At 38.3% G+C, this 15,010-nt stretch overlaps 1 protein-coding gene across 1 annotated transcript in view; it reads left to right on the top strand.

Annotated features, from left to right (window-relative positions):
- The window catches only part of LAMA4 (laminin subunit alpha 4), a 133,754-nt gene that overhangs the window by 22,867 nt on the left and 95,877 nt on the right, over positions 1 to 15,010 (top strand). The window contains exon 3 of the mRNA XM_057738716.1: positions 10,595 to 10,696. Coding sequence (XP_057594699.1) covers positions 10,595 to 10,696 — 102 coding nt within the window. The remainder of the gene's footprint in view (positions 1 to 10,594; positions 10,697 to 15,010) is intronic.

Raw genomic sequence — 15,010 nt, 5'->3', positions numbered from 1 at the left:
CAGAGGGAGCTGAGGTTGAACCTGAAGAGACAGTTAGGATTGTATTGTGAAACAGGACACTTGTATGTCATGCTAAGGACCTCATGTATGCAATGAATGAAGAGCCGCTGAGAGGTTTGAAGAAGAAAAGTAATATGATAAGGTTTTTAAAAATTAATTCTGGCAATAAAGAATGGACTGGAAGTGAGAAAACCTGCTGACCAAGAGAGTAGAGTGAAGGTAATTATGATAATCCAGGAGAGAAATGCCAAGATTCTGAACTAAACAGTGGTATTAGGAACAAGGAGGAAGAGTCATCTTGGTAAATATCTCAGAGCAAGAGTGCAAACTCCAGGAGGTAACAGTATACAAAGGGTCATAGGAGGTGGGAATCAGTCTCACCCAGGTGAAGGCAATAAGGGGTGCACTGTGTACAGAGAATTTTAAAACAATAATAAAACTTACTAAACCACAGTCTGCTTTTTTATTAACACTGTGTGCCAGCAATTACAAATAATATTCATGACAAAATTCTCCTCCCTGAAAAATCTTTTATTGTCTAAATTCTAAGCAGTCACTGTGGTAACTGTTGAGTTTTAATAATACAACAAATACGTAAGCTTCAAATTGGCATTCCAGCTACTTAACCTTGATAAACATTGTATTCTACACTGAAATTAATTTGGGGAACATCCAGTTCTATCGCTCACACAGAGATATTCATTTAGAGAGTAAATTTATAACAGTTCAGAATTGTGTAAGGTCATTTCTAATTTGAGACTCTAACCTCTGTGATACTTCATTTACCTCGACTTAAACCATAGATTTGAAACAAACAATGATAGCACAGTGCTTGTAAAAAAGAAGAGATAATATGTACTTAAACTTTGCCATTCTATATGCAAACCATTCTCTGATCCTTGCACAGATCACTCTTTGGGAAGCATTTCCAAAAACTATATTAATGCAGAATGCATTCATGTGACTTAAAGCATTAATCCATTACTTTTTCCTTTTACGTTCCATAATCTTTATCATTAGCTGAGATATAAAAAGAAAAATAGATTGGGGAGAGAATATAATAAGGTCAGTGTGGGATACATTTAACTCAATGCCTATAGAACTTGAGAAAGGCTTGTCTAACAAGCACTTGGAAATGAGAGTGTGGACTAAAAGAGTGAGATCAGGGATACGTAGAGAGTTTTGGGAGTCACCAGAATATAGATGGAGGCTGAAACTGTGGGAGAGGTTGACTTCACCCAGCAAAAGCATGTTGATAGAAAAGAGGGATACAGAGGTTATCTTGGGGAACACCTACAACGTGGGGGCAGCAGAGGAAGAGGAACCACCTACCTTCCTTACCCCCAAATGCTCCTCCCCCCACCAAATACTGAGAAAGATAGAAAGGAGAAAAACCCAAAGAGGGAGTTGTCCCTGCAGAGAGAAAAGAGGATTTCAAGGAGGGAACTTCAAAAATACTAAGTATTGGAATAAGAACAAATAACATTGGAAAAGCCACAGAGACATCACCCAATAGCTTTATCAGGGCAGTTTCAGTGGCACAACAGAGACAGAAGCTGGATGATGGATAGAGGCATAGATTGGCATGAAGGAAGCAGAGCCAGTGTGACTGAGTTCTCACTCACTGAGCCTGACTGGGCAAGAACAGAGGAAAATGAAGAAGAGGCAGAGCTGAGGGAAGGTGTTCTTAGAATCTGAGCCTGGGGGAAGAAGTTAGGGATCATCCAACACAGAACCCAGCGCCTAACTGTACTCTGCTTCTCCTCATTCCGGTGGGTGTAAAGAGATGGGTGGCATGTTAGGGAGGGAGGCTAGGTGATGGAATACAGCCTGCTGGCCACAGGTGTGTAAGCCCCAGAGAATGGATGGAGGGCTAGTCTTCCCTAAGAAGAGGAGCACTACCTCCTCTGAGGTGGGCAGAGGACATTAGGATGAGTCAAGGTAAAGACGAATTTTGAGAAAGAGAAGAGAGATAATTCTCCACCCAATGACCTCCATTTCTCATCAAAAGAGGAAAGATTATCTCCTGAGAATAAATGAGTAGAGTAGAGCTTTGGGAGCATTTCTCCTTTCCTGTGATTCACCATAGCATTTCTTCGGTGATGCATAAACCCAAAAGGAAGAGCATAAAGAATGACAGGTACTGCCAGTCATATTTTTCTTTGCATCCTGAGTGGTCCAGTCTGAAGACAGCGATGAAGTACACAGGGTAATGGAAACTGACAGAACACCCCAACCAGAGAACTCGCTCAAGGAAGCACTACTGCCTTCCCTGGGCACGCTGAACAGAAGCCATAGTCAGTTTATAGACAATTAAACTTCCCAATTTCTTGTAAAAAGTAATGGTAATTTAGGCAGACATTTGCAATCCTGTGGGTAATGACCAAATTGGAATATCTATAAAGAGCACTTAGCTCAGTGCCTGGTGTTCGTCAATAAATATTAGCTGTTATTATTCACAAAAACCAGTTGAAGAGGACAGAGATGCCTGTCATCTCACAACATTGATTCCTAATAAATGGTTAAGGAGTCATATCGAAATTCCCTAAACCTTGTAACTCTGAAGTCACTTCTCTCTCCTTGCTCTTAAGGCTAGCCCTTGTGGTCCGTGTCTCTTCCTTTCTTGGAAATGTGTCCACGGCACTTGCCCCAGTAAATTAAATAAAACTGAGTCAGTTTTCAGATATAAAAAAAATCTGGCAGAGGCTATGTTGTGTAACCACAGCTTGGAAGGCAAGGAGTGAAAAGCACAAGCCAGTTACATGAGGCAATGTGAGGAGGACCCAGAGCAGAAAGCCAGATGTTAGCAGATTTCTTTTTTTAAGAAAAATCGAAGGGAAAAAAGGCAAAGCTAAAGCCCCATAATGTTTCACAAATGGCAATCACTACTATAAATGAGCAACTTAAAAAGCATTTTAAGTAACTTTTCAAGGAGAAAATAAAAGAAATTTTCATCAGTATTAATGAACATAATTATCCCCCAATCCAATACTTCAAAAGGAAAATCTTTATGGCTTTAGGGCTCTAAACTTTTCTTGTTTGATTCTTTTAGTTTTACAACTAAAGAGAGCTATTTATTAGCAAGCATGGTAAGTACTTCATCACAGCCTAAGTCTGTTGGTATCTACAAGTCCAAATATGCATTTAATCAAGTACAGGCTTTGAGGACAGTTATCTGAGACCTTTGAGTGAAACACTGGTTTCCACGCCCAATAGAATACCCAGAAGACCCATGAAAAGTACTGAGGAATAGCCACATCAATGCAAAGTAAATGCCAGGATGAGTATCTCTCCACTCTGCAAAATTAAAGGACCTGGTCTAACTGTGGACAAGATAGCAGCGCTGTGCTCCTCAGAATTCCTCGGGATTCCTAAATCATTGTCTGTAGTTCACTTGGTGATAAAATTGAGGGCTGGAGTGGTTTGCAAGCTTGCCAAGAAATGGTGGATAGAGCTCCTAAGCAATAAGCACAAAGGTAGCTCTAAGAGCCAACTAGGAGAAACTAGTACCATAGTTTGTGTTCAGCTGATACCCCAGCCTTACTATGCCCATTCTAAGAAGAAATACCTTTGAACTGGATAAACCCCTGAGGAATGTTGAAACCACTTTCCTAATCAAGCTATGGTGAAATCACTGTCAAAATCTAAAAATTAACTTCGCCTATTGAAATGTGGGGAATTTCAGTTACGCAAGCAAGAGCTTAAAGAGACCCAAGGGAGGATACACGGGTAATTCTCTTCATATTCAAGTAAAGTCAATCAAGAAGGCAACTTCCTGATAACTGTAACCCACCGCATAATGCGTTTAACTTATTTTGGCAATTCCATTATAGTTTTGTATATGAACAATCAGAACATGTTAAGTCCTACCAGAAAAAATAGAGAGGCAAATTTATCAATCACTTAATTTGGGACTGTTTTCCGTGTCAGATACTTTATCTTTTATTTTTATAGACAAAAAAATAGGCTGTGAGATGTCTACCCATGTAATAAATTCATATGTTCTTAGAAGTCACTCCTCCCCAGCAAAGGCTAAATTGATATTTTTAAATAGACTAAATTGAACTATTGGTTCCTATTAGAAGGTCCCTGAATACTATCTGATTAATTCTGCCCAAGTTTTAAGCAGATGGAAGTCAGCATTGTGTAAGATCCAGAAACTCTGAGTAAAGGCACAAAACTTTAGCTTCTAAGTAAGCATAACACTCAATCTTAAGGTGACTAAATTTTAAGGTGACTCATACACAAAAACAAAAAATGGAATTCACTAAAACTAAAACTAGAGCTGAAATCATTGTTGCCCGAAAACAAGAGAAAAGTGGATTCGTTATACCCATACAAAAACCTAAGCAGAAAGATAATTGAATGTGGGCTGTTAAATTTGAAGAATACTGATTTGGAAGGTAGCAATGAATCTGCGTACAAGTGAATGAATTCAGAGAGATTTTTTTTAAAGCTTTCCACATTAAGCCTTAGTAAATTAAAACAAAAGTTGATGAATCAAAATTTTACAAGTCTAATTCAGGAAGCAGGATGAGTGGATATTTGTAAAATGTTTGTAGATCCTTGGTTGAAGACACAATGCAAATATCTATTCCAATTATAGGTCAAATCCTATTAGAATAGGCACAGGGCTGTAGTGTGTGCTCTTTGTAATGGAATTGTATTATAATTAATTCATTATTGTTTGTTGAAACTGGGGAGATTAGAGTCTGTTTCTCTCTGGGACATCAAGATATGTCTCGCACCCTCAGATGACAACTTCAGGCCCCTCGTAAGTCTGGTCAATTTTTGCCATTGTTAGTTTATTTTAATAGGTGATTGCAGTCCTCAGATTCCTAAGGAATGCTATTGGAGCATTTAAATTGTTTAGTCAATTGGGCTTTTCAACAGAAATTCTGAAAGTCTTAAGATTCAATATCTATGTGAAAGTAGTGGTTTGTGGCCAATTAATTGGCTCCTCTGTGACTATCTGGAAAATATGGTGAGATTTTTATGAATTTTTAATTTAAAATAATATTAGTTTACTTGGTACTCACTTTACATGATAATTTCAAGAGATTTTTAGAAGTTTGCCATACCCAAAGGATGCAAACTGGACTATACTTCAAAAGAGCACAATTTAAGAATTTTTAAGATAATTCAAAACATGTTCTGTATGATGACAGTATTGTTCGTTTAAGTCTAGTGTTTTCAAGGGGACTTCTTTGAATGAGGACAAAAATGATTGATCAGCTATATAAATGTTATCCTTTTTGTTAAGAAACAATCAATTATATCTAGTGAAATAATTAACATCGTGATTATATGATGAACCTCTGGAAATAATGCCTTCTACAAGGATATCAACATATACATATATACTGTCATTTCCAGTTTTTTTAAATATAAGTGGCATATGGATATACCATACTAATTTCCTCGTGTCATCTAATTCTAATTTCTATAGGTATAAAATTAGTCAAGTAAACGTATATTGATTTTTACTCCAAGCCAGACATCACACTAATCATAACAAAGTAAGCAAATGGCAATTTTAACTCTTATTCTTCAAAGGCAGAAGTAAATGTTATTGATTAATCCAATCTCAGTGTCAGAGCAGGAGGCAAGCTGTAGTAACAGAGTGGCTTAAGAATGGAGAACTGTAAAAGGTCTACAAGTGATTTAGTGGAAAGTAATTGGTCAAAATGACAATGTGACTGAAATGAGTTGTTTAAAAAGTAAATATCCCCATTCAATGTTTTTTATATATCAATGACTGTGTATATTTTTAAGCATGTATCTATTTTTAAAGAATATTTCTGGGACTTAAAGGAGAGATTTTACATTTTTTATTCATTTCAGCCTGCTTTGGATTGTTTATAATAGCAAAAAATTGGAAATAACCTAAATGCCCAACATTTAGGGTTTAGAAGGGTTTGGTTAACACATATTAATGGTACACCAGAAGGTTAAGAGCGCAAACATAAAGCAAAAGTTGATGAATCAAAATTTTACAAGTAATCTAATTTCTGGGTCCACCATCTCATATCTGTGTTACTTGGTCTGGATAACAATTCCTGTAAGCCACACAGACCTCATCTGTAAAATGAAGGTAACAGAACCTACCTCATAGTGCTATAGTGGGGTAAAAAATGCAAGATCTATACAATATGACCAACGCAGTGACTTAGCATGACAGATACTTATGTTCAATTAATTAAAATGTAAATTAAATAACATTTTAAAATTTATTTATTTACTTACAAGGGGCAGCATGGTACAGTAGAGGAACAACAAGATTTGGATCAGTCTGAACCTCTTATAAACCTATGTGTCACTGGATGCATTTCTAATCTTCTCTGACTCTCAGTTTGTTCATTTCTAAAATGCAGATACTTATACCTAATTCACAGAGTTGTTGTGAAGAGCAAATACCATAACATGGATAAAGTTCTTATCACAATACTTGGTACACAGGCTGTCAGTAAACAGTAACCATATTATAGTCATCCTCCTCTTCCTCCTCCTCCTCATCGCTATCATTATCATCCTTCTTATCAATTTTTTAAAGGCTGTGGCACCATCCCAGAAGGCACAAATCTCAAGTGCTCTCTAAATCACCCACCCACATGTTTATACAGTTGTCTGCTACAGGTCAATCTTATGTGGGCAAGAGGGTTCAGGGTGGTATCTAAAAATTGATTGCAAGGCTTCTTCTCTTGCTTACACACACACATATATATAAACACATCTTTGTTTAGTAAATTCTGGAGAATATTTCCAAAGAAAGCAGACAGATACTATTTTCCTTGTGAGAGGACTATTCAGCTTTCACAGACCTCTAAACAGCACTGGTCTTAAAATTACTTGGAGAAAAGATTGTTAACCAGGAACAAAACTAAAAAATAGCCACAGTTTCATTCTTTAAAATCTCTACCTTTTAATATTATGACAAAGGCCAATTTTGTCAGTTCCTATAGAATTTCAAGAAAAGATTCAGTAAAAATTAACAGAACTTTCTGAGAAAAAGTGATGAAATGTTTTTATGTAAAAGAAACAATCTTAAACAGCTCTTCCTGAGGATACTCAAGCTTCTCTCAAATCACTTAACAATTTAACATTCCAAGGAATCCTCTAAAGTTCTACAGCACAAGGTCCAAGGTATGCAGTGCATGGGCTCTAGTAATGACATCAGAAGCTCCCCATACCCAGGGCTCCCATTATCGTGCCTTTCTGTGAATTTTAAAATGGCATCTCCTCTCTGGATAGAAGAGTTAGAAAATACAATCCTTCCAGGTGTACAAAACCCAGCAAGAAAGGAGTTGACCAGGCTTCCAGTCCTACGTGCCCTCTCGGCAGGGGGCCAAATGACTGTTCCACACAACCCTGTCCCTGCCTCTCTTCTCTTCCCATCTCCCACAGTATGAGACCTGAGCCAAATCATCCTTCACACAAGGTCAGAACCTTTGCCTGGTGGGTGGATAAGTGGATAATGACAGATTCTCAGAGTGAAGTCTCCTCCTAAACTTGGCATAACAAAGATTTCATCTCGTACACAGTCCAGTCTAGGCAGTGGCTGCCTGGACTGTTGAGAAAGACTGGAGACCCAATCCAGCCCCAGCAGACAGCAGTGAGCAGATCAGAAGGATAAACCACTGGTTTCCAACAGCACATGTACCTCATATGTCCTGTCCTTGTCCAAACCATTCAAATAACAACCGTTCATTGAGCAATGAACATGTACAAGGCACTGTGAGAGGTGCTTTGAAGCAATCCTTGCAAACCTGGTCTCACTTGGGAATCTTCGTGGGGCTTTTTAAAAATATAGATCCCTCAAAATTCTTCCGTAAACCTAAAACTCTTCTAAAATACAAAATCTTCCAACTTTTTTGTTGCTTTTTGGGGTTTTTTTTTCCTGTGATAATTTTATTTTTGTTTTCTAAAAATGAGTCTCAATTTAGCCAAGGCCTCAGGGACATAAGAGATGAGCCACTGTCATATTCAAAATAATACATTTATTCAGGGCAAATCTTAATTTTCTCTGTCTTCTTCAGAAGAAAGAGCTGCAAGAATGACTAAAAGACGTGTGCTATTATCAATTTAAAACACCCTTACAGAAATTTGACTCCTTGGGCCAGAGGACACTGTAGCTGATGGTACAAGTGGATATTTTCATGTACTGTTTCCAGGCATCACTACCAGACCCCCTGCCACCACCACTGTGCTTTTCTCTTCCAAATACACCTCTAATCTCTGCCCCACACCTTGGAACTCATAGAAACAGAGACCAGAATGGTGGTTACATGGCTGGGGAGGAGAGACAGGGAACTGGGGGGGCAGGTGTTGGTCAAGGGGTACAAGCTTCCAGTTAAAAGATTAACAAATTCTGGTTATCTAATGTACAGCACCTTGATTATAGTTAATAATACTGTATTATACACTTGAGAGTTGCTAAGAGAGTAAATCTTACATGGTCTCAGCACAAAAAAGAAATGGTAATTATGTGACATGATGGAAAGGCTCGCTAATGCTATGGTGGTAATCATTTTGCAAAACACAGTATATCAAATCAGCATGCTGTACACCTTAAACTTATACAATGTTATATGTCAGTTATATCTCAATAAGGCTGGGGGGAAGAATTAATTAAAATAATTTTTAAAAAACAGTATTTATTTTACAAAAAAAAATATATATATAGACTCTTCAGCTTTACCATCAGAACTACTGAATCAGAAACTCCCCCCAATCAGATGTCTGTAACTTGGTCAGTTAGAGATAACTCCGGAGATAACTAATACTAAGGCCCTGACTACTGTTACCCATTCCTCTTATAATTAAAACCCTCTTAATGTCAAAATGCAGGATGCAACACATTCATGGGTTATCAAATCAATTATATGTCTTAGGATCAGGATATATTTTTAAATAAAATAAAATAAATAAAATAGAGAAGTTTAAAGTATGTGACTCATAGTAAGATTAATTACTGTTTTGAGTCTTTTTCCTTACTCTTGTTTCTGTGAATTTCCTTTTTCTGTGTACTGCATCACAATGAAAACATGTGTTTCTTATATTTCAAAACACAAGTTAAAAATGTGTGAAATTAGGTAGTCTGAATTAAATGCTTCCTACTGCAAGTTTAGCACCTTTCCCTCTTTTGTTCCCTAGTGGAAACTGAGAAAAAGGCTACATCAACTACAAAGTCTCCATCATAAACTATAAATTGACCCCCCCTCTCAGACTTATTTTCTCTTCACAGAATTTCTTTGCCTTTTCTTCATAGGCAAATGTCATTATGCTCTATTAAAATTCCTTCAAACAGAATACGTTAAATTTTAGCTTTAGGACTCCGGGGTTTTTGTGCTGTGAATGGTGTCTAGTGATGCCTTCTCTACATAGAAAAAAGCAAGAGGAAATGGGTTTGCATAGCAGTCAGAGGGACCTCAGCCAGATACAATGAAAAGTTTCCTGGTAGTGAAGGCAGTACAAACTACAATGAGTCAATGGGGGGTGTGATGGGAACCCTCCTCCTCTGTTAGTCTGTGGAAACAACGCAGATTCTTATCTGTCTGGAATTCTTCAGATGTAAATCTATCTCATAGGCCAGGAGGGGACTTCCAGGCCTATGATGGCATATCTGCCTTGCAGCATTGAAACATTCCAAAGACACATAAAATACAAAACCACAAGCCCAATGGCATAAACCAGGAACAATCTCACAAAGTTTCTCAACCTGAGCACTGGTGACATTTGAGCAGGGTAATCAGGCAAATGCAAGACAGTTTCACATCACCACAACCCACAGCAGCTCTGGGTTTAATCATCTCGCCACTAGAACGAAGGAAGACAATGTGTTTCTCACAGTTACCAGCATAAATGAAATATAGGAACAGGACCTGACAAGTGTAAGGGCTCATTAACTTCTTTACCCCTCCCTTTAAAATTTGAGGATCTGAAAAGAGGTTTTCTTGTTTTTTTTTTTTTTTTTAAGAGCTCAAGCTTATGAAAGACACATCTCTAAGCTGTTCTGCCACAGCCAATAATTTCTGAACCCACAGGGCTTATTCACAGGGAGCGTGACGCAGTGCCTCCCCCTAACAGTCCTGGTTTGGTTTGGCTTTGTCTTGTTTCGAATTGGAAGAAGACATTAGAAAGCTTCTCCTTCGCTGTTACCTAAAATCTTCTTATTCTTCCTCACAAAGACACAGAGTGTTAGAGGCGTTCCTGTTCTCCTGAGAAGCGACGGGGGTTCACGCGGCGCAGGCGAGGAAGAGACGAGGTCGCGGTGCGTGAACGGCTGCGCATCGCGAGAATTCGCCGCCACTTGTTCTCGCGGTGTCAGGGCCGTGGCTGGTCGACCCACCTCGGCAGGAACACCGCCCTCCCCCCACCAAAAAAAAAAAAAAAGTGAAAAAAGAGGCAAAAAAGATACATAACAAAGAAAATTGGATATACATCATTGAATGGTAGTATAAATAGTTCATTTTAGTATGTTCTGTAAAGAAATATTTCGGTCGTTTACTAATCATCTCCTCTTATTCCTCTAAGAAAATGTTGACCCAAATTGATCTTTTCAGTCATGAAGGTGCTTTTGTTGTGTCTGTTTCAGAAATGCGACGCTGGATTCTTTTTTGCCCAGTCGGGAGAATGTTTGCCCTGTGACTGTAATGGTAACTCTAACGAGTGCTTGGATGGCTCTGGACTCTGTGTGGTAAGACGCGGGGGCGGCATCTGTCTCTTTTCACATATTTCATTGAGCCTCTGCATCTTGGGTGGGGATAAAATATTCTTCCTGGATGTTTGAGCTACCTAGGAGCAAACTTCTAATCAGACTTCCTTTTTACCCTTCACTTTTCCTGTATAACACCTCATATTAAAAAAAAAGAAAAAGAAAAGAAACACCTCATATAAACTGCCTATGATTATAAGTGGCCACCAAGCTGTATGTCTGAATGTGCGTGTGTGCCTGGCGGTAACTGCCCCATCACCCTCAGCAGCTGGTTTCCTGCTATTGGCCACTGATGATGGGTTTGAAAATAATACACAGAGGAGGAAATCATCCATCCAAATTCCTCTGTAATAGTATAGTTTGCCATATGTTTGGCTTCACTCCACATAAACCAGGAGAATAAAACAGTTGTTTCATAGCCTATTTTACAACTTAAGATAGTCAGGTCTATAGATCAAAATTTGTTAAAAAAAAAAAAATTAGGTTTGAATCAAATAGCTAATAAAAATGAAAGCTTTACCATTTTGGTCTTTGTAACTCTGTAATCAAGCTCCCAAAGATTTTTTTTTTCCTTAACTGAAATGAATTTTCCAATAGACAGTGAAACAGGATAGAGATTTATGAAGGAGACTGAGAAACCTTTTAGCAAAAGTACTTGCTACGTATTTCCCATTTTCACTGAATGGACTGACAACCTAGTGAAAATGGGGATTGAAATATTTACCAGAAGTGACTTCAATAGAAGTTGTAGGAGGCATTTTTAAAGACTTATGTCCTACGATCATGTTTTCCTTCATGAGCTATACTATTGCATAGCAGAAGTAGATTCTTCTATTTCCCATGTGGCAAAAGAGGCTTTCCAAAACTACAAGAATATTTTTGCATAAACTGCAAGAATACTTAAATACACCTGTCTACCTCAAAATTAGCATAATTGTCCATATTAAGCAGGTAATTTTGATTATAAGTGGTCTTAAAGGTGTGTACACAAAGGTGTTATTTTACTCATGCATTGCATTAAGGTGCAAATTAGAACATTTCGATTCATTTTAAACAATTCACATTTTTCTAGGGACAGAATTAAGTGGCAAACACTAAATGTTGCTAACTCTTTGTAGTGTTTGTTTAGTCCTGGCTTTTCTGTTTTCCCCTTCCCCCATCTTCTTAAATAACCATTACATCCAGGATGTCCTCTGTAGCAATGTAGGCACACACAGCTGCCAAAGTCTACCCCTTTCTAATGCTTCCGTCTCCGGTTTCCTGTTATTTTAATCCCAGTGACATTTGAAAAGAAAATCCCATGGATGCACTTGAACGAATAATGTACATCTCTGATAATTTGACCAATTAAAGGCTCTTTGTTATCTGGTTGATTTAAATATAAGATAATAGGGACTGGCCAGCCCATCAGCTGCTGTTAGGCAGTCAGTAAAATAGAAGACTGAAATAAATTTAAGTGCAAAAAAGTCCCTCCTGATAATGCCTATGGAAAGCTATGACAAAACTATTCTTCCTTACAAAGACCTGGACAGAATAGGAACTATCATGGTTTTATCTTTGACCTGGACTTGAACTTCTGAAGGGGGCAGTCACCACGTGATTCCTTCATAGTTCCTGGAGCATATGCAGTTCTAATAAAAGTTTGGGGAGGGACTGGGTATAATCATTAATATGCACACTCAGGGAAGTTGCCGATCTTCCTGCAGTTACTTTGTTCCAAGATAGAACATTAAAAAAAAAAAAAAAAGCCATCTTACTGATGCTAAAAATGGTTCCTCCACCTCACCCTACTCAGAGGGAAATAATGTTTTTTCCCTGATTAAAGTAGTACATGCTCAAAGTAAACAACAAAACAACAACACAGATATATACTATACATGAAATTCAAAGGGAAAAATGACCCACAATCTTATCCCCAAGAGCTAACCATGTAAATATACTCTTGTAAATTTAATTTAGAAAGACAGTAAAAGGATGAAATTTGTATTCAATTAAATGTAAGTGAGGGAGCAGAAGAGGCTTGCCAATATAGAAAGAATATTTTGTTACCTAGTTGGCAAATATATTGTCTGTGGTGTCACACTGGGATCAAACTCATATTTTTCTGTTTCTCTTGATGTCTGTGTTCCGGCCTGCTGGTCAAGCAGGGGCGGCTTCTCAGCTACTGTCTTGTAGCCCCAGCTCATTCTCAGCTCTCAGGGAGCTGGAGAAGACATGGCAGCTCCACCTGAACACCTTGCAGATCACTGTGGGCACCAGAGTTTCAATCAATTCTTATAGTTTGCCTGGCCTAACTCATTTCTCCCATCTCCCATAAGCAACCAAAAATAAAAGGTCTTCTTTTATTTCATTTTGTTTTATTTTGAAGGCTTGTAATGCCTCTGTCTTATCTTCCCCTATTTGTTTCTAATTCTTCCTCCATTCCCATGTTCAATTTCAATTTGACCTTGTATTTTACAGACTGATTTTGAGGAACTAAGCCATTTGACAATAAAATATATAGAGTAGACAAAATTATGCTACCATTTCAGACATAACCAAAAAATCTTAGCGATTTCTTCATAAGAGGAATGCCACCTCTTCAGATGCAGAAAGGTGGCTAAGTGAAAAGTGACTTAACTAATGAAATCCGATTTGTATTGATTGTCTTTCCAAAGGGTCACTTTGCATCTTATCAGAACTGGGGTGCATTGGGCAGGGTTCTCAGTGGAATCAGCTAGGCAGAGCCCCAAAGGCCAGGCAACTCCAGTGGGCATAGTAGACTCTCTAGGAAAGCTCCCAAAAGAGGCATGAGAAAGAAATTAAGGGGTAGAAACAGATAGAAGCGGACAGATAGCTAGTGATAGGAATGCCTGGTCACTGATAACCTATATTTTATCCTAGATCTAGAGCCTAGGTACAGAGAACCAAGAAGAGGCCGTGACTAAGGCCAGTTACCGTACTGTCTAAAGAACTGGTGCTTCATCATTAGGAGAAAGTGTGGAGCCCACTGAGCAGAACTAGGGTGGAGAAAATCTTGACTTGAAGTTCACCACTGGCACAGGGCTCCTCAGGTTCCTTTTGATTAAGGATTGGTTTATCTGTTGATTTCATTTATCCACTTAACAACTAAGCATTTTTTGAGTACCACTTATTTGCCTGACACTATTCTAGGATCTGGATTAAGTGGTTTCCACTGTGTGGACTAAAGGGCTGTAGGGACAGAACCCCTACTTGAAAATGCTTGTGGATGTGACCAGTGTAATGAAGTTCAAAGTGTGAGGACCATGGAAATTTCAGAAACACATGCAGAAACACCACCTGCTCAGTGACAATCAAAGAAAAAAAATTAAAAGATTTTGAAGTCTGTGCTAGCATTTCAGGAAAAAAATCTAAATCTGAATGAAAATATTCAGATTTGAAACCACTAAATAACTGCAAAAACATAATTGAAATCTAGGGAGAAAACCATCAAGCTGTTAAATATTCACATCTGGGACTTTCTAGGTGGCACAGTGGTAAAGAATCCGCCTGCCAATGCAGGGGACACAGGTTCGAGCCCTACTCTGGGAAGATCCCACATGCCACGGAGCAACTAAGCCCGTGTGCCACAACTATTGAACCTGTGCTCTAGAGCCCATGAGCCACAACTATTGAGCCCATGTGCCGCAACTATTGAAGCCCACGCACCTAGAGCCCGTGCTCCACAAGAGAAGCCACTACAATGAGGAGCCTGCGCACCACAATGAAGAGTAGCCCCCGCTCGCAGCAACTAGAGAAAGCCCGTGTGCAGCAACGAAGACCCAACGCAGCCAATAAATAAATAAAATAAATAAATTTATAAAAAATAAAATAAAACACATTGAGATGACTTGGTTTTAAAAAAAAAAATTCACATCTGGCTGATGGAAACGTGGGTGGATTTTTATTTTCTTCTTTTCACTTTACAGTATACCTGCCCAAGTGATCTATAACTGCCTGTAGTAATTTTATAATTAAAAAGATACTGATATTCAGATGGACTTCTACCCCACCCTAAGCACAATGGAGAAAGGAGAGTAATTCCACATATTAAAGGCTAATGAATTTTTTATTACTCTCAAAGCCTAGTTAAAACCTCATTCAGGAAAGCTAAGATATTACATCACTAGTTTCTGTAGACACTAGCATTTTTCTCATGATTTTCAAACTCTCCTTTGTGTGTATAAAGCCAAAATCAACCAATGTAAGTCCCTTTAAGCAACTATGATGGATAAACCAACACTCTCATTAGGTGTCCAAGAGAAAGAAGAAATTGAGTAATAGGGAATTCTTTTT

Source organism: Hippopotamus amphibius, chromosome 6, assembly GCF_030028045.1.
Source record: "Hippopotamus amphibius kiboko isolate mHipAmp2 chromosome 6, mHipAmp2.hap2, whole genome shotgun sequence".
Taxonomy (NCBI): domain Eukaryota; kingdom Metazoa; phylum Chordata; class Mammalia; order Artiodactyla; family Hippopotamidae; genus Hippopotamus; species Hippopotamus amphibius.
Note: the sequence above shows the minus strand (reverse complement) of the source record. Positions and strands in the feature narration are given on the sequence as shown.